The sequence below is a fragment of the Ictidomys tridecemlineatus genome, chromosome 6, assembly GCF_052094955.1.
Source record: "Ictidomys tridecemlineatus isolate mIctTri1 chromosome 6, mIctTri1.hap1, whole genome shotgun sequence".
NCBI lineage: Eukaryota > Metazoa > Chordata > Mammalia > Rodentia > Sciuridae > Ictidomys > Ictidomys tridecemlineatus.
The window spans coordinates 189,376,420-189,395,756 of record NC_135482.1 but is presented as its reverse complement, the minus strand read 5'-3'; the positions used below and the strand labels follow the sequence as shown (position 1 = coordinate 189,395,756).

The window sequence follows — 19,337 nt, the reverse complement described above, 5'->3', positions numbered from 1 at the left end:
GGGAGGTGTGGGGAGCAGAGCGGAGAGGGGGGCCACCGGGGGGCGAGCGCAGCTCCGCGGCCCCCACCCCTGCGCGCACCCGCGCGCGCACGAACACACTCACTCGCTCGCTCGCCCCGCAGACCCCGGGCCCGGTTGCGCCTAGCTGCGCCCACAGAATGAAATCACTGCAGCTGCAGGGCCAGGATGGATGCCCGAGGGCGGCGACTGTCCTCAGGCCCGTCAGGCGAGCAAGAAAAGGACGGAGGCTAGCTTCGCTCTCAGCGTCCGGCGCTCGAGCTCAATGTACCCGCGGCTCCACCTGACCGCGGCTGGGGCTCCGGGACAACAGGAGGAGGCCAGGCACTGGGTCCGCCGCACGGTCTGGCGGCCGTTCCCTCCCCCGCCGCCCTGGTCGCGCCGCCCGGCGCGCTGCGGGTATTGTTCCGCTCCGCGGCTGCGGTGTTCAGCCCTCCTGGTCCTCCGCGCTTGGCATTGGCTGCGCTTCGAGTAGTAAACTTGCAGTGGCCACGAATTCCCCCAGATGAAGGAAGCAGCCGCGCCGCTCCCTCTTTCTTTAAGTTGTGCCGGAGGAGGAGGCGGGCGGGGTGGGGGGAGAAGGAGGCTGTGGGAGGGGAGTAGGCAGGGAGGGGGAGGGGAGAAGGGGGGCTGGGCGGAAAAACAATAACAACAATAAAAAAGTGATCTCTCGCTCGCCCCCTTCCTCAGGCAGGTCGGCCCTGGGTGCTGGACCGGGAGCGGATGGCCGCACCCGCGAGGACAGAAGGGAGTCCCAGGTCCCAGCGAGTGAGAGAAGGCCAAAGCGGCTTCCCCCTCTAGGCTGCAAGGGGCTGCATTCGCCACCGCCTGTTTAAAAGGCCGCAGCTGCAGCCTTTTATTTTTTATTTCTTCTTCTTCTTCTTCTATTTTTTTTTTTTTTTGTCTCCTCCTTTTCCTTTCCCCTCCCCCGCGTCCCCCTTAGTCTCCCGCCCCGGGTTCTCTATCTCCCGCTCCAGGGCCGGCCTCTCGGTCACACCGCCCCTTTAACGGTGGCTCCCGCCCCGCCCGCCCTCCTGACGCCACCATTGGTCGCTTCGGCCTCGTCAATCCGGCGCTCCCGCCCCTAGGCCGGCCAGCCCCGCCTCCCCCGCGCCCCAGGAGCTCCTAGCGGCTCTGGCATCCGCCGAATGTGCCCGCGGGCCGTGCCTGCCAGCCTCAGGCGCTTCGCCGGCGCGCTCGGTGCTACGGCTCCTCGGCTTGGCCGGCAGCGTCGCCCCTGGGAATCGCGCAGCCAGCGTTGCGAGGGCCCAGGCCGCGGGGTTATGTCGCCCTCAGCTAGTCGCTGGCCAGAAGCGGGACAGTACCCACACAGGCCACCGACTCCCCAGGGATCCGACCCACTCCCAGCAACTTTAAACCCAGGAACTGCGGGCCCGGGCGTTCCGTGCCGCCCGAGTCGTGGCTGGCAACCGGGTAGTCACTCCGGAGGTCCTGCGCCCTGGGACATTTCAGGCCGATAGCCCAGCCGGGAGCGCGGAGCAGGGAGCGGCCTGGGGGCCCGTCTCTTGCTGGTTTGGCACGCTCCCTATTCTTTCCCCTCCCTTGGTGAACCTGCTTTATGGTATTGAAAACTGGTGAAGGACGGTGGGCATACAGTCTTACCGGTTCCTTGGATTCTCACCCAGACACCGCCCCCACGCCGGGCGGTGGTCCCCACCCGCCCCTGGGCGCGCTTAGTTCCCCCGCCGCTCGCCTCCTGCTCCGATTACAGCAATAAACATTGGGCAGTGCCCCCCCTCCACGTAGGAGGGGGTTGTCTGGAAGTCGTTTAAAGACAGTGTCACCCTAGGGGTAGATGCCCAGTAGTCTGGGGCTGCTGCCACGATGAATTGAGAAGGATGGGGACGCTAGCAGCCAAGCAAGGCTTAGGCCAGAATTTGGCTGAGGGTAAGGCTCAGGGCCTGGGGAGAGGAAACCGCCAGACTCGTAGGGCTTAACCCCTCCATAAGGTAAATATCACTTCTCTGGGAGTGAAGAGTGTGCCCCTTCTCGGGCGTGAGCTGACCATGAAGCTACTCCCGGTGCGGCCCCTGGCCAGCCCCCTTGGCCCTGAGGCCTACGCTGCACCCTGAGTCTCTGAGGACATTTTCTGTCCCAACGCCCGAAGCTCGTGCTCTGGAGGTAACCAGAGAGGGAACCGCGGATTCCCAGGCTGTGGAGGTGTGAAGGGACAGTGTAAGACCAGCGCCTTTCTTTGCCTGGCTGGCCTGGAAAACTACTTTTATTTACAAATCGCTGGGAGTTGAAATAAAAATTCAAGCAAGAAAATAATCACCATGCTCTTCCAATTTTTAATCTTAAAATGAAATCATCCAAAATGCGGGAAGAATCTTCTCACTATTGCTAGCATAACCCGAGCTTTCTTGTGCGGCCTCTGCCCGCTGAAGCGGGTCTCTCTCTGTGTTGGAACTGGCTGTAGCCCCTTCCATAAAGGGCCCTGTGCCCTCCTTCTGTCCTCCCCTCTTCCCTGCCATGGGGGAGGGGGGCAAAAAGGAAGGGGACTGGGACACATGGCTAAAGCTTAGGAGTTTGTCTGGAAGCTGGAGGCACTCGTCTTTCCCTAGGTCTTTTCTAAAAGGGGCGGAGGGCAATTGCCAAGTTGGCCCCCGAGAGAGGAGGGGGTGGGGGGAAGGAAAAAGGGAGAGAATGAATTTCTCCCGGCAGAAAGGCTGCCCTGCCACGTTGAGCCCTTTAAAATTGCCCAATGCAGTCTTTCAGGTTTGTTTACTGTATAAATTGGTGAATTTATATGGGGGAGATGAAGGGAGAGTACCTGGAATGGCTTATTCCAAACATTACAAAAAAAAAAAAATCCTTCCTAGAGATTGTGAGAAAGCAATCTTGCATATCCAAAGAACTCACTTCCTTTCCTTCTTTCAAGGCATCAGACTTCCAAGTTTTCTTCCTTTACCACTTTCTCACCCCTCCCCAATCCTCCCTCCCTCTCCTCTTTGACCCATTCTCTCTTTTCACTTTGATTCCTCTTTTGCTGCGCCCGCGTTTCGGGGCAGCGCGGCTGGGCGCTTACTTGCGCTAGGTTCCGGGGGCTGCTCGCTGCCGGGCAGTGGGGCAGACGCCTTAATTCCCGCCGGAGACCCCGCGGGCTGGGCCCTCCTGGCTATTCTTTCCCTGCTCCAGTTCTCCTCTCTCTGCAGGACACAGAGGAGCTGAGCCAAGTTCAAAGTCACGTCTCCATCCCCTCTCAGAAATGCTTTATTTCTCTGCAAACCGCAAAACCCCTTTCCTTCAATGACAGTATTTTTTTTTTTTAAGGAAGTAGAGGGAAGAGCGAGAGAGAACAAGAAGGAAAAAAAACTGCAAAGGCTTTCAGAGTTATCGCCTCAAAAGTGGACTCCTGTTCCTTGGCAGGAAGGGGGTGGGGGGAGAAAAGAAGAAGAAAGGGAAAGGAAAAGCGGGGGGAAAAACCCGGTCAAGCTTTCTTATAAACCGTGTGCATGAATTCAGTTTTTCAACAGGTTTCTGGAGGGACACTTTTGCAGCGTTGTCAGACTGGAGGGACCCACAACTAGTTCCATGTCCCCTCATTGTGAGTTTCCCAAAATTGTCCTTCTGAAATCCTGAAGAAGCCTGAACCAGGCAAAACCTGAGCCTAGGGCTGGTGAAGATCTGGAAAACCTTGGGAGTGCGGTGGTGCGTTCATTTCCTGGCAAAGAGAGGGAATCACAGCAGGATCTGGAATGTGTGGTATATTCAAAACTTAGAAAATCCCACCACACACCCCGACACTTATCAACTGAGAACCTCCTTTTGGTTTCTGGGCCTCTGGAAACAATGTTGTTTGAATTCTTTTGTAGTATGATGTGCATTTTGTGTACATATACACAAACAGTGCACACTCTGTCTCTGTCACATATACATTGTTCCTCAGGAGAAGCTAAAAAACAAACAAACAAAGCCAATTGTTAAATTGGAAAGCCACTTTATTATTGAAACTTTTAATTTTCCTCTGAAGGAAAGAGGGGGTGGGGGAGAGAAGCAGAAAGAAGAGATGAGAGAAACAAGTATGGAATACACTACGTAACCTGGATAAAAAGGAGAATTTTTCAGGATTTTAGCACCATCATTTATATCACAGACTCATAAATTCAACAAGATCATCAACAGGATATTAAGTTGCAGGTCACCTTTGATTCAGCTGTCTCAGCCATTCCTGGGCTGGGTGACCCCTGACCCATGAAAGGACTACATGTGTGGTAGGGAAGCTACCTCTGCAAAACCCACCTAGAACAAATGTTCTTTGTGAGAACTTTAGAAAAGTGTAATGTAAAAGAAGGGGAAATTGTGAAAAATCTCAGCCAATATTGTAACTTTTAAATAACATTTTTAAAAGGGCAGGGGTGAGAGGAGGTATCATAGCATAAGGCCCTCTCCAGTCTGCTAAAAGAACTTCTTTACCACCTACAGTTAAAATTTCGGTTTTCTAACTGGGCTTATTTAAAATATGTATAAAAATATGTACTCACCAGCAGTTTACTGATATGGGTAGGTACTTGTATATTTGTCAAAAAAGGACTCTGGGAAAAATAGAAGGGACCCATCACACCTGTCTTTACCCCTGGTGATAGTGGCTGTGGTTTTGTGAAAGGAAGGGAACTAATTGTTCCTATTTCATCTCCTCTTTCCTGATGGGAATTTTTCCACTGCTGCAAAATAAAACAAAAACAAACAAACAAAAACCAGAAGGCATTAGTTTATGTGAACATGTTTAATTATCCTGAGGACCGTTATCCTTTGGGCTCCCAGGCGAACCACATCCAGGGAGGTTGAATACAGATGACAGGCGAGCAGCTTTCCAATAAACTGCAGTATTATTGCAATAGACTTTGTAATACAATTTATGCTGTCATTCATAAATAACAATGCCATATGTCAACCATATTGCTTACACAAGTAAATCCATCAACGTGTCACTATTTGATTTATCTTAACAGCTTCTTCAAATATTGAAGCATAGATACTGAAAGGGTGTTGAGTGGGGGTAACCACCCCACAACTCTGAGATTTTTAAAAAAAACTACATATCCTCTGTTTGCTCCTTTTTTTTTTTTTTTAAATCTTGCATCCAAAAACATTCTAAAGGATGAGGGATGAAGTGGGGGAGAAGCAAATCCTGGGGCCAATATGATTATTAAGTGGTTATATGAATTGTGAACATGTAGGGAGGGTTTTGTTTTGTTTTTCTATTTTCACTTTCAGAGTTTATTTTAGAACACAGGAGTGTCTCCCAGGAAATTACTAAACCTGAGGGTCAAATGTAGGCCAAAGTCAAAGATCTTTCTCCAACAACCACTATCTGTGAGTTTTTAAAATTTGATAACCAAATGAAAGCATTTGAGGAAAGGTCAGTTTTATACAATTTATTTAGTAGTGGGGAAGAAGAGGGATAATGTTTCTGCAGCTTTTAACCATAAAGGTTAAGTGGACATGAGAAGGTCTAATCGTTGACCATGAAAACTGAAATTAACAACAAACAAAACCCCACGAAATTCAACATCTCAGTCACTGGCCACACAGCCAGTGACTTCTACCTTATTTTCATTGTGTTCATGCGCATGTGACAGGGATCATAAACTTTACCACAAAGCACATGTTTGGACACTCTTAGCCCGGTACATAGGAGCCTGAGGATTCTGCGGGAATTTAGGAGGACAGAAAAGAGAGGCAATCCTCTTAGAGCCATTCAGAGGGCAGCGAATAGGGGGGGGGGAGGCAGTTAGGAGCAATAAGGCCCTCACAGCAGCCCCCCACCCAAGGCAGATCGCTAGTGGTGAGGGTGGGAAGGTAGAGGATCTAGTCCCTACTCACTGCGGATAGGGCCAGGGGAGGTGGCCCATGGACCTTGCTGCCTAGATGGGTGGCGATGTCCTTGCATCGAAAATTCCCACTTCCAGCCCTGACAAATCTCTACAAAATGCAGCTTTGCCGTCCCCTTTGCCCATCTGGCCCTGGCTTGTGGAGTTTCCAGTGAACCATCACCACCCTCCCAGGGTCTGCTTCCTAATCCCCCACCCGCGGCACCCCGTCCGCTAAGCACCCAAGGGCATCCTTGGGCTAGGCTTCAAAGGTCCTTCGATTTCTCCAGTAACTAACTTGAGGTGTCTCATTCGCCCTTGAACCCGCCTCCCACGCGGCCCAAATGCCCCTAGACTCTCCAAATCCGCCCGGACCCAGCCCTTCTACGACGAGGCCGTTCTCTCAGAAACCACGCGGGATCAGCGAGTCATAAAGCAATTGCAGGAGCAATAAAAGGACGCTTGGTGGGTCCCCCAGCTCCTTTCTTGTTCACCCCACAGTCCCCAAGTGTCCCTCTTCCCTAGCCTGCAGAAACAATCAAAGGCTCAAAAGCCAGGAAATGTCCAATTCACTTCCCTAGAGTTTATTATTACCCACACCCATCGCAGGAAACTTGGCAGTGTTCAGTGAGGACCGGAGGGCTCGGGGGAGCCTAGGAGCCGCGTTCCTCACTCCACGCAGCGGGAAGCCGTAAGCGCCCCGTGAGCATCCCCAGAGACCCGTTCAGTGGCCTCTATAGGCAGCTGAGCTGTGGCGGTCAGGTTCCCGCCAGCCGGGCATTTACTGTGCCTCTCACCTCCCCAGACTCTCCGAGCCTTTGTTCAAGACCTGAAGGAGGTTGGGGTTCGGTTCGGGGTGCAACCAAAAGGTCTGGAAACCGACGGCCTTAAAAAGCCCCCCAAAGGGCATTTCAATGACTTGCCACATTGCTGCCTCCACACAAACACCTCTGCTGCAAGGACATAAGTTTTGAGGATTGGCCCTGAGGATCAGCACCACCGTGGAAATATGGGGCTAAATCCACGGAAGGAGAACTGGCATAGCTGCCTCTATAGCCCCCTGCTTTTAAAATTAATACATTATTTTCTTCAACGCCCTGGAAGTTGTTGGTGTTTATTTAAGAAGAGTGACACAGTTATTGGGCCCTTAGAAACTCGGAATTTAAAGAGATTTTACTTGGCTCCCAAATAGCTCGAAAAAGAAACAGCGCACCTGGGGTCAGGCAGGTCATCACAATAACAAAAAAAGCGCGTCTAACAAAATAACAAAAAAGCTCTTTTTATAAAGAAAGGCAATCCCGGAAATCCACTGCATTCCTGATGACCATCTAGCTAGGCCTATTCTCAGGTTTAATTGGCAGGAGGTTTATTGGCGCCTTATTGGTGTTGATTGAAATTTTGCTCCCAGTCCTTTCTCTTAAGAATTAGCAGCTCAAGTCGATTTACCTGAGTCAATTATCTTTTTAGGGTCTGGATTTGGTCATAAATTTGCAAATATTCATTAAACTCACTTTGTAAATATTCGTTTTTCCAGTCACTACCCAAATCTCTGTTATTTCCTAAGAAACTCTTTTCTTTTTTAAGGCTTCCATAAAAAGAAATTGATCAGGGAGCTATATTTGAATTAAGACATATTAAATCGATGACAGATACATATCACGCTGTGTTTAACAAGAGCTGTACAAGGAGGCGGGTTCCAGATTCCGCACGGCTCTGCTGCAGCATCATTCACATTTTTACAGCCCTTCCTTCATGCCTCCACCCATTAAACCATTAAATTTCAGCAATTCAATAAAACAAAGCAGTTATAATTTTGACAAAAAGCTATTTTGAGGGGGGTGGAGGTACCCATTTTATTGCACAATAAAAATGATCAACAGTCCATATTATAGGCGAGGCTGCATTTATTTTCTTTTTCTTTATTCATTCCTTTTCTTGGTTTTGTTTTGTTTTTACTTATAACCTGCAGGATGGAACTCAAAGCTTCCATTATTGCAAATATGGACATTCACTGCCAAGAAATTCATGTTTTGAGAGGAAAGAAAGTGGTGATAATTCCCAATATGATGCTTTCTTTATAAACCATCCATAGAGATGGCACAGTTCTCAATCCACCTTCCTGTGATTGGCTTCAGATGTTTTAAGATTTTGGAACAAAATCATGGAAGGACATGGTCTCTTAAAATACAGATGTGGATTTTGTCACTCCTGCCTATTAAAATTTTCATTGTGCTTCACTCGTGCCTTTTTAATTTCCCTATATCTGAACTTCACTGAAGCTTTTAAAAAAAAAAAAGGTCATTTGAAATTTGATAGTATTATTGTCTTTGTTTGCTTGTCAGTTTTATAAGAGAAATGACATTCCCATGGCTCATGGGGAAGCTCTCACTTAGCATTGTTCACACCCATGTCAATGGGGCTATGGAATCAACTCTTTTGAAAAATATTCCTTACTTCTTCCTAGGACCATTTCCTGAGGATGGCTTTGTGTGGTCTACTTTTATTTGAACGGTAAATGAATTAAGCTAGGAACATGTTTTATAGTATCCCCAAAGGGGAGGGGGAACACATTTTATTTATTATGACCTCTAACAAATAATTTTATGGAGGAAAGCAAATTTTTAATCCTGATATTAGTTTTAGAACATTTTGGACTAACACATTTTAAAAAATGTTTCCTTTTAAAAATCTGAAGTGACAATTTGGTACACTATAACCTACTTTGGAATTTTCTGCCCTCCCCCCCAAGTGATATAGGTCCACGTTATTTTTTAAAAACTGATTTGGTAGCAAACTGCTGGGAAGGGATGGTTTTCACTAAGAACAGCAATGAGGTCCAGCTTTTATGGTTTTCAAATAAGACATCTCAGTTTACTTGAAAATGATAAGATGAGATGATATTTTATTGTAAATAAATAAAATAAATTTTATTGTATCTATTTGAATTTGTGGTCCTTTAAAAGAAATGAGGCACACACGTTAAGTGCGTTCTGGACAAGAAAGAGAAATTCTGCTTAAAGGACATTGCTTAGCACTGCTTTGCTCAGGAAACATGATGTTTGGCCTGCCCTGTCACTGTATCTCCGAAAGGCAAAAGTTAGCATTGCTGCCGGATATCCACGCCTCCCCGCCCCTCCGGTAGATCTAATTGGAAGTGGCAGATCTAGAACCGATGAGTAGTGAGATTACACTTTGAGCCAACTCCTTTGAACCATGTTGAAAGGGACTCCATGAGCTAAAAAGCATAAATAAAACCGTTCCTTTAGGAAAAGATTTATTTTGACTTCACCTGGCGTTTTGCGGAGCCAAATCACTCCAGTTGTTTTGCAATCAATAGACTTTAATAACCTTCCTTGGTCGGTCTCCTGTCTGCTCCCTACGTGAGAGCTGGGCAGATTGGGTGTCCAAACGTTTCTGGCATCACCACTACAGGTATGAAGACGGGATGTTCACCCTCCTGCAGAGGGCAGCTCAGGCATCTTCCAAAGTAGGAGTAGAAAGTGGGTACTGGAAGGGGAAACTGCGAGCAGTGAGGCGTAGGTTTTTGAAGTTAGGGATTCCCGCCCCGCCCTTTGCCCCTTGGGGGTCTCCAGTCCCTTACCACCCGGTGTACTCTGACTGCGTGCGCACGCTCTCCATAGGCGTGTCAACAGAGCGCAGAGCGCTGCGCGCGCAGGCCAAGCACAAACTTTCTGCAAGTGCAACTTGGGCATCCCTGGGGAGGCGGGGACCGAGGGCTCCAGGGGAGGAGGGGGCGCGAAGTGAAAGCGCAGGCGGTCGCGAGCACAGGGGCGGTTCCTCGCTGGGCCTAGGGTCTGAACGGGAGCCAATCGGGCAGCCGAGTCTGCTGCCAATCACGCGGCTCCCTCCAATCCCACCCGTGCCATTTCCAAAAATCTCAGTCCCACTGTGCAGCTCAAATGTGGTGCTCACTCTGCCAATCGCTGGAGGACAGAGTGGGAACAGGAATAAGCAGAGTTAGGAGGCCAGGACAAAAGAAGTTAAAGAGCGCCTAATATATACATGTTTTTGAAGGCGGGCAGAGGGAAAAAGGTCCCCCCAGTGAAGGTCTATGAGCCTGATTGTGTAGTTCTGATGGAGCCCCCTTTGAGCAAGAGGAACCCGCCAGAGCTGAGATTAGCGGATTTGGCAACGGCTCAGGCCCAGCCGCATCAGAATATGACAGGCTTCCCGGCGCTGGCCAGCCCGCCCGCCCACTCCCAACTCCGAGCTGCTACCACGCACCTCCACCCGCGGGACCTGGGTACTGACCCCGGCGTGGCCGTCACTGCGCTTGGACCCGAGCACATGGCCCAGGCGAGCGCTCAGAGCCTCAGCCCTCCTTCCCAGGGGCTCCCGGCGCAGTCCGAGGCTCCAGCGGCTGCTGCCCGCCCTGTGGCCGTAGTCGCGCACCCAGGCTCCGGCACCTACCCCGGCGGCGGGGGCAGCAGTGGCGCGCAGTCCTCCGCGCCCCCGCCCCCAGCCCCTCCTCTTCCTCCCTCCCCTTCACCCCCTCCTCCTTCCCCTCCCCCGCCTCCTCCTTCTGCCCTCTCGGGCTACACCACCACCAACAGTGGCGGCGGCGGCAGCAGCGGCAAAGGCCACAGCAGGGACTTCGTCCTCCGGAGGGACCTTTCCGCCACGGCCCCCGCGGCGGCCATGCACGGGGCCCCGCTCGGAGGGGAGCAGAGGTCCGGCACCAGCTCCCCCCAGCACCCGGCCCCGCCTCCCCACTCGGCCAGCATGTTCATCTCTGCCAGCGGCACCTACGCGGGCCCGGACAGCGGCGGTGGCCCGGCGCTCTTCCCCGCGCTTCACGACACTCCAGGGGCTCCCGGCGGTCACCCACACCCGCTCAACGGTCAAATGCGTCTGGGGCTGGCGGCGGCGGCAGCAGCCGCGGCGGCTGAGCTGTATGGCCGAGCAGAGCCGCCCTTCGCTCCACGCTCTGGGGACGCGCACTACGGGGCGGTGGCTGCCGCTGCGGCCGCCGCCCTGCACGGCTATGGAGCCGTGAACTTAAACCTGAACCTGGCTGCAGCGGCGGCCGCAGCGGCAGCGGGGCCTGGACCCCACCTGCAGCACCACGCGCCGCCCCCGGCGCCGCCGCCGCCGCCAGCGCCCGCGCAGCACCCGCACCAGCACCACCCCCACCTCCCAGGGGCAGCCGGGGCCTTCCTGCGCTACATGCGGCAGCCAATCAAGCAGGAGCTCATCTGCAAGTGGATCGACCCCGACGAGCTGGCCGGGCCGCCACCGCCACCGCCCCCGGCCGGCGGCGCCAAGCCCTGCTCCAAAACTTTCGGCACCATGCACGAGCTGGTGAACCACGTCACGGTGGAGCACGTGGGCGGCCCGGAGCAAAGCAGCCACGTCTGCTTCTGGGAGGACTGTCCACGCGAAGGCAAGCCCTTCAAGGCCAAATACAAGCTCATCAACCACATCCGCGTGCACACTGGCGAGAAGCCCTTCCCCTGCCCCTTCCCGGGCTGCGGCAAGGTCTTTGCACGCTCTGAAAACCTCAAGATCCACAAGCGCACTCATACAGGTGGGTGTCTGTCCCCGGCCGCGCCGCCGCCGCCTCCTCCTGCGCCGCCGCCGCTTCCGCCGCTGCTTCTCCTCCTGCTCCTGCTCGCCTTAATTTTTCCCTCCTTCTGCTGCTTCTCTTCGCATACGTATAACCCGGACATGTGACTTCTTTTTTTTCTCTCCCCCTTTTTTCTATGAATAAGTAATTCGATAGCACACACAGGCCCCGCGCAGGCTTCCCACACGGCGGAGTCTCCAGCGCGCCCTCAGCCCCTCGGCCGGGACCGGCAACGCGCTCCAGCCGCCGCCGCCGCCGCCTCCCCGGAGCAGAAGCAGCAGCAGCAGGAGCAGGAAGGCGCCCAGGACGGTCGGCAGCCCCCATCCGCCCGGCCCCGGGAGGTCGGGGAGGGCCACGGGGAATCAGGGCCAGGGCCGGAGTCGCCCCTGCGGTGCAGGTCGCAGACCCTGCGCGGTAGCTGCACCACGGAAAGCGGGGGGGTGGGAAGGGCGCGTGGGATCTGCTACGGTGTAGGGGCCGCGAGTTGTGGCCGGTCGGAGGGCGGGGGTCTAGTGCCTCCTGGGATGGGTGCGGATGTCAAGAGGAGCCCGCCCTCTGGCCCCCGAGACCTCCGCTCAGTCACACCCCACTCACACACCCCTCTCCTAACACCTCCATGTACATGGTCCGAGACCAGTTCACACACACTCCTGCCCGCCTCCTGCACCCCATTTCTGCGACACCCACACGCCCTCATACTTCATATGCGCCCTCACTTCATTTACACACCCGCAGTCACACACGCGCTGTCACACAGCGATCACACGCATAGACTTCCCACGCACCCTCGAGTGTGCTGGATGCTGGAGAATTGGTTTTTGTCCTTTTAAGGAAGGTTCTAGTTGGAGGAAGATGAGACCTCTCGTGGTCGCTGAGGCCTAACCCGCCGTGGAACGTGGGGGTGCGGAGTCCCCAGCGCCGTGGGGACCCTCCCACCCCACTCCAAGCTCTCTGCCTTTGGCGCTGCCGTGGCCCGGTGAGGGTGGCTGCAGCATGCGGCGGCGGTTTAGCCCCTTAGGGTCGTGTGCCCTCTTTGAACCAAGGAGTTCCTCGGGCGGTAGAGCTGCTGAGCGCGAGCATAGCCGGGATTTATAGAGACAGACAATATTACCCCTCGGAGGACACTTAAGTAACTGGAGTTTACATTCAGTGATCACTTGGCTGATTTATCGGTGCGGTGGCGGCGATGAGGAGGCAGCCCGGGGGCGTGGGCCGCGACCCGGCCAGCGGCAGTCGGCGGGTGTTAGGGGTGTGTACGACTTATTCTATGTGTCCAGGAGCAGCCGCATCCAGGTGGCCCCAGGCTGGCGCTCCAGGCCTTGCTCCTATGGACTGACACCTCACAGGCCTCCCATGTGGACCTGCAGAAGACCGGCTGAGGAGCACGTTGTCCCTTGAGCCTTGTGTTTTTCTAATCCAGATCAATCCACCTTAATGGCTTTTCCAAAAGGAAACTTCCCACAAGGCTCTTATAAAAACGCCATGGCCCACTAAGCCATCTGCTTGCTCGGTGCCCAGTACTGGGAAGTCCCCGCCCTAACCGAGTTCCCAAAAGGAGGCCCTAAATGAGGCGCATGAGGCCTCCACCCCTCTCCTTCCCTGGCCTCTGGAGGGGAGTGGACCTTCCTTCCCTGACCCTCTGCCGGGACCCCACAGCACTGAACAGATTTTGCTCCATGAGAGAGTGGGGGTGGGGGGCAGGGGACCGGTGGCTGGTTTTCTGGTTCCAAGTAGTGAGAATGATAGAATTTCCTGCTGCTAGCGTGTACCCCACCAGGAAAAGCATGCAGGGATTCCATACACACCCCAACCCAGGATGCTGGCGACTCCCAGTCCAACTCAAACCCGCACCTGGCCTGGTGTTTTGGCTGTCCTTGGGTCCTCAGCCATTGGACATCGTGTCTAGAGAGGGACAGTTGTGGACTTCTTTCTCTCCCTAGTATAGACTTCTCTCCTATTGGGGGGTTATCAGGACCCCAGAACAGATTGGTCAAACGGACTAATCCCCAGGTCACTCCTGAAGTCTTCTGACCTGACCTGTTTGCCTTCAATTGGGTTTATGATCTGCCTCCCAGCTCAATCCTAGAGGAAGCTGACAAGCCCTGAGTGATATTCACAAGTCGATTTCCTTTCTGTTACCATCCCACAGGCACCAAATCTCCAAAACTCTGTAAATAGTTAAATTCTGATGTGACTCCTCTGTCAGAATCTGGAATGTAAACACTGAGGTCTCTCAGTCTTTCTATTTAGGGGGAATTTACTCAGCTCCTGTGGGCCCCCTGAACAACACCAGGCCCTTCTAATACATTTCCTTTTTCTTCTGCTTTATCCCTCCACCTTTCCTTTATCCCTGATTTCCAACTTTCTTTCCACTTCCTCTCTCCCTTTACTGACTTTTACTGCTTCTCTTTCTTGTGAGTAGTGGAGGGACTAGCAATGTTCAAAGCTTTACTTTTCACAATCCGGGTTATGTAAGTTGGGCAGAAACCTAAGAATTCTAAACAACATTGACAAGTGCATAGAATGAATAAAACCACATAAAGCCTCCCTATTGAAGAAGGTTGATTATCTTATTTTGTTTGTTTCGTTAAAAAAAAAAAGACTGCTATTTTAAATTAGTATTATCTCCAACTTAAAATGTAATACAAAAATCACTGATGTTTTGGTAGAAAGGAATTAGCTTTGTTTTTGCTGTGGCTCATCTCCAAAGAATTTTTAAAGGTTGTGAGTTCTCTGTTTTCCTGCTATTTATAGGTTAAGAGTTGTATTCCAATAATGTCTAATTTCATTTTTAAACAAGGATAGGTAGGGAAAGTTATTATTTCAGTCTTCTGGATATTTTCAGATGTGTTAACATATTCTGGCATTGAAGCAGTGGCCATTGGTGAAATATTTTTTTAAAACAACAAACACATATTTGTGTGGAGGGAATAAGATTCACCACAGAAATGTATGTGCATTAAACCGATTCTTAATGGTTTTTCTTTTTAAAAATAAGTTATCCAAAACAAAGAAAGATGCCCTACCTCGTATGTCACCAAAGTAGATGGTGATCTTTTTAGATCATCTGAATAATGTCAGAGGAAAATATTATGAAAGAATATGTGATGACTTGTTCAATTATGGATTCAAATTTATAAGTTCATAGATACGAAGGTGTGAGAGAGAGCCCTGCTATGTTGTCAGTGACGTCTTCCCTTTTGTTTTTCAACCCCCAGGAGCAGTGGTTAAATTTTTCTGGTTGTGTTATTAAGCATCTCTACTTTTTGGACTAGTGGCCTCGTGTTTAAGTCATAGTGTGCCTGGTATGGTCAGACCAGCTTAGGGGTGACAGGCCAAAGACCCTGATTTTTTTTTTCAGTGGTTTTAATGAATAAGTGATGGAGAAAGCTGTTAGAATAAGTGTACTAAAGGCCTAAGGTAAATGACAGATTGTGTGCCGAGGCTGTGGTCTTTGCCCACATGTGATCAGATTCTGTTCTGCCACACTGTCCAGCACCCTGCAAGTTGTGGGGGAAGCTGGCAGAATGCGGAGACCAGCAGCTTATTCTCTGCCCAGCCAGCCCTGCAAAAGCTGGTGGTGGGATTGTGTTTCACAGGTGCCTTTATTTCTAAAGGGAGAATGTTGGATTATTTCCTTTCCTTTCCTAACTCCACATCCTCTCCTGCTGCTCCTTCCCAGCAATGAAATTCTGGGAACACTCTGGAACAAAGTGCCATTATCATCATTTTATTGTATCCCCAGCTTACTTTTAATGTTATATGTTTATCTTTCTTCCATTTTTCTTGTTCTCACCTCCACCCATGACTCTGAGAGTATCTTTTTATCAGTGTTTATCTTGATAGAGGATTTTCTACTTGTATATTTGAGTATCCCGACCCTGAGATGAATGAGGTTGTTATGAGGGCCCAGGTGGGCTTCAGTGGTACATCCTGGGCCTTGCTTCAACCATGGGCATTTCACCCTGACCCCTGTAGTACCTAGGGGGCTGGCATCTGGCCTCTCAAAATCCAGATCCAAGCAGAACCTCCAGGCAAGTGGGCCCAGGCCAGTCCTTGCAGCACCTCTTCTCCTTTGCATCTTGGAATATAGGAATTAGGAATAGAAATAAGGCTGGGTGTTGGTCTTTAGGAGAATGGGAAACTCCATCCCCAGTTCTGCTCCAAGATTTCTTTCAAGCTAGTCTCTGGAAAGCCATTGTTAACCTTTCCTGTGTTTCCTTGCAGGGGAAAAGCCTTTCAAATGTGAATTCGATGGTTGTGATAGGAAGTTTGCCAATAGCAGTGATCGAAAGAAACATTCCCATGTCCATACCAGTGACAAGCCCTACTACTGCAAGATCCGAGGCTGTGACAAATCCTACACTCACCCGAGTTCTCTGAGGAAGCACATGAAGATTCACTGCAAGTCTCCCCCACCTTCTCCAGGAGCCCTTGGTTACTCATCAGTGGGGACTCCGGTGGGTGCCCCCTTGTCCCCTGTGCTGGACCCAGCCAGGAGTCGCTCTAGCACTCTGTCCCCTCAGGTGACCAACCTCAATGAGTGGTACGTTTGCCAGGCCAGTGGGGCCCCCAGCCACCTCCACACACCTTCCAGCAACGGAACCACCTCTGAGTCTGAAGATGAGGAAATGTATGGGAACCCTGAAGTTGTGCGGACGATACATTAGAATTTATCATTATTAATAAGTGGGAGTCCTTGGACCATATCCTAACCTGAGACAATGCCGAGCCTGAGACAAACGTGTGACTCAGACTTGCTACTGGTCTAATTAGCCCTATTTATTCAGTATGAAACCCTATGGTGTTTGTACATTTAATTAATTTAATTAAGATATTTGGGCTTTTTTTTTCTTTCTTCTTAAAAAAGCAAACAAAAAACAACCAAGCTGGACTTGTACATTGCAGGGAGACAGGGCTGAGGGCGAATTGTACCAAGGAAAATGAATGGAGACATTAACCGAGATACACACTGCCGATACATATATATGTGTGTGCATATGTGTGTATATATCACACACATATATGCATGTATGTGTATATATTTAAAGGGGGGAGAAGATGAGCATTAAGTCAGAACTTCACACAGCAACCAGGCCCTCTGCGTTTCCCGGAGTGCCTCTTGAATGCCTTTGACACCGTAACGTAGGCTGCTTTTGAGCCTCCTTGTCAAGCCCTAATTCTGCAAAGGCCTCTTGATTGTAAACCACACACTTGCTGCATCGCCAACAGATCTTGGACTGTGCCTGTGTCCAAAAGTATTTGTAAAAGCCCTTTAAGTTCTAATATTTATAATTTTTAATTTTCATGCTTTTATTACTGATCTCATCTTAACATGATATTTTTATACAGGATTATTTCTTCAGAACCCTTCCTTGTGTGATTTTTAAAAAAAAGTGCAGCAACCTTAATCTATCTCCATGTATTGTGCTACTGTGATTGTTCAAGCAAAAGTGGAGAGAAGAAAAGCTGCTGCAAGAGACAACTGTGAAACTGTGATCTTTTATAAAATAGAAGAAATTCAAGTGCTTTCTTTTTCCTCTCTGGAGTTTTTTTTTTTTCTTTTGTTTTTGTTTTGTTTTGTTTTTTTTTTTAATCTGAAATCTCAGATGCTGCCTTCTTACTGTGTCCAAACTTCTTGTGTAATAAAGAGATTGTTTTGAGTATAAATTCTTTGGGATGCCAACATTGACAGTCAAGTCTGAGGAGGTGTGATGCCTTTTTTTTTTTTTTTTGAAAGCTGTTGTTTTTGAAACGGGCCAACTCCTCTTTTATACTATTGTGTCAACCTTTAAAAAAAAAAAGTCTCTATTTTTTACTGCCTAAATGCATTTGAGTGCATTTTATTCCACCTGAGTACTGAGCACCCAAACTCTCTTCTTGAAAATGATAATGTGAAATACATGACTTACATTGAAAGAGGGGAGGGAGTTGCTATACATATTAAAATTTTTAAAAGGTTTATAGTTACTACCAAACATTGATGAATGTGTGACCTTTGCCAGAGCTGTCAAGCTAGGATAAAAAAGGTCAAGGACCTAGGACAATAACTCTTAGTCAATTTATTTTCGGTTGGTACAACACATCTCCTGTGCAAAATGTAGTCCATCAGAAACATCATACAAATATACTAAAGAGCACTAATTTATCCTCAGAGACCCTGAAGACACCCCCTCCCCAGGGTTTGTAGAAATTTGTGTGCTGTGAGTGGTTGATGTAGTCTTGTCATTGTTAATAACTTGTATGTGAACACTTTTATTTGTACAGTTGAATTAATTTATTTTCAGACATTGTTTCCCCCCTTCCCTCCCACTCCCCGGAAGAGTTCAAAGCACACCAAAGAATTATATTATACATTTTGGTGAAAGATTATCATTTATGATTCATGGTTTATTTAAAAAAAAAAAGGAAAGGAAATGGAAAAATATATTTTTGAGCTTACTTGAATGAACAACGTAATGTAAAAACCAAGACTCTTCCTGCATGTCTTTTTTGCATTGTGTTGATGAGATTATATATAGTTTATAGATATATTACTAGTACAGTGCATGGTGCTGTCACTTGGAAAGCCTTTCAATGTTGTCCTCAGATTGTTACAGTAATTATGAATCATGCAGACCCTCCTTTATAAAGAAAAAGACCATAAAACTTGAATATAAAATAATTCTACATTTTAAAAGTTTATTTGATTTTCATATTAACCACTTTCAAAGTCCTTTCAAATAGAAAAATAAGGTATGGATTTTGGGGGGATAATTTATGTATTGTAAAATTATTAGGACAAAATATTCCTGATGTATAATGAGTTGTTTTATTTATACAACTTTTTCAATGGTAGTTTGCACTATTCTTTATTATGCTACAGGTTTATTTATTATGAAACAAAGGAATATGTATTTTATGTATTTGCCATGCATAGGTTAATTCTGCCACAGATTTATTGGTTCCTGATACACCTAAAATAAAAGCTTAAAATGTGTACCTCCAATAGAAAGAAAGCAAGAATGACTATAAAGTAAGAAATGTAATAAAGGTATTCTTCCTATGTATTGCTACATTTTACCTAATGGCATATCTCTGTCATTCTTTTCAAACAGAACAGTTGCTGAGATAGTGAACATTATAGTTTTCCTCCTTTGATCTGTTAGCCTCCCTCACCCCCAAATATGTTTTTACAGCTTGGTTTAACTTACAGTTTAATCTAGAAAATACCAGATATTTATGGAAACTAATCCCTGCAGGTTGTACCTACAGTAGCACACACACCTCAGGGGTTACTGCATTAATTTGTTAAAGTTAGTAATATACATGGTGATTCAACTCAGTGAAGAGCTGAAAAGTGCATTTTAGCATTTCTTTGGTGCCTACCTTCTAAAGGGGGAACTAATGAAGAAAAAGAGGGAAGGACAGTGAGAAGCTTCCACACACAAAGGAAGATAAAGTAAGACAGTCTAGGAGATGCTATGGATGTGGGATGAATCTGAGTAGTGGCTAAGGAGTTCTCTCATAGGTCATGGGGGCCTCAAAATAGGACTTTATTGTCATTCATTTTGGAAATGGAGTAACTTACGCTCAGCATTGGGGGCAGGTGTTATGGAGAAATTGGATTTTCTCATGGCAACAAAATATTCAAGTAGCTTAAATTAATGTATTTGCCTATGTACTTAACAAGCCTGGAGTTTTGTTATTATGCTAGTTGATACAAAACTGATAAAAGGCAAGTAGTTAAAAACAATCAGTAATGTCAATAAGCATTTCTCCAAAAGGTTATAGTGGCTTTTAAAAGTCAGGTTTGTTAAATGTAGTAAAGGTGAAACAGGTTGCCAAGAGCTGTTTAAGCCAGATGACAATAACCAGCACACGAAGGAGAAAAACACTGGTAAATGAGGGCTCCTATC

The 19,337-nt window shown here is 48.8% G+C and overlaps 1 protein-coding gene and 1 long non-coding RNA gene across 3 annotated transcripts; one reads left to right on the top strand and one right to left on the bottom strand.

Annotated features, from left to right (window-relative positions):
* Positions 1 to 9,109: 9,109 nt before the first annotated feature.
* LOC120888515 (uncharacterized) lies at positions 9,110 to 10,318 on the bottom strand. 2 transcript variants are annotated; one of them, XR_013423503.1, is made up of 2 exons: positions 10,098 to 10,318; positions 9,110 to 9,359 (listed from the first exon to the last, which is right to left on the bottom strand). It is a non-coding gene; the product is annotated as an uncharacterized LOC120888515 (long non-coding RNA). The 2 variants fall into 2 exon arrangements; XR_013423502.1 differs by having other exon boundaries at positions 10,125 to 10,318.
* Zic5 (Zic family zinc finger 5) lies at positions 9,766 to 18,506 on the top strand. The gene is made up of 2 exons (XM_040281920.2): positions 9,766 to 11,400; positions 15,667 to 18,506. The coding sequence occupies exons 1-2, from the start codon at positions 9,876 to 9,878 to the stop codon at positions 16,107 to 16,109; spliced, it is 1,968 nt and encodes a 655-aa protein (XP_040137854.2). The 5' UTR covers positions 9,766 to 9,875; the 3' UTR covers positions 16,110 to 18,506.
* Positions 18,507 to 19,337: the final 831 nt, after the last annotated feature.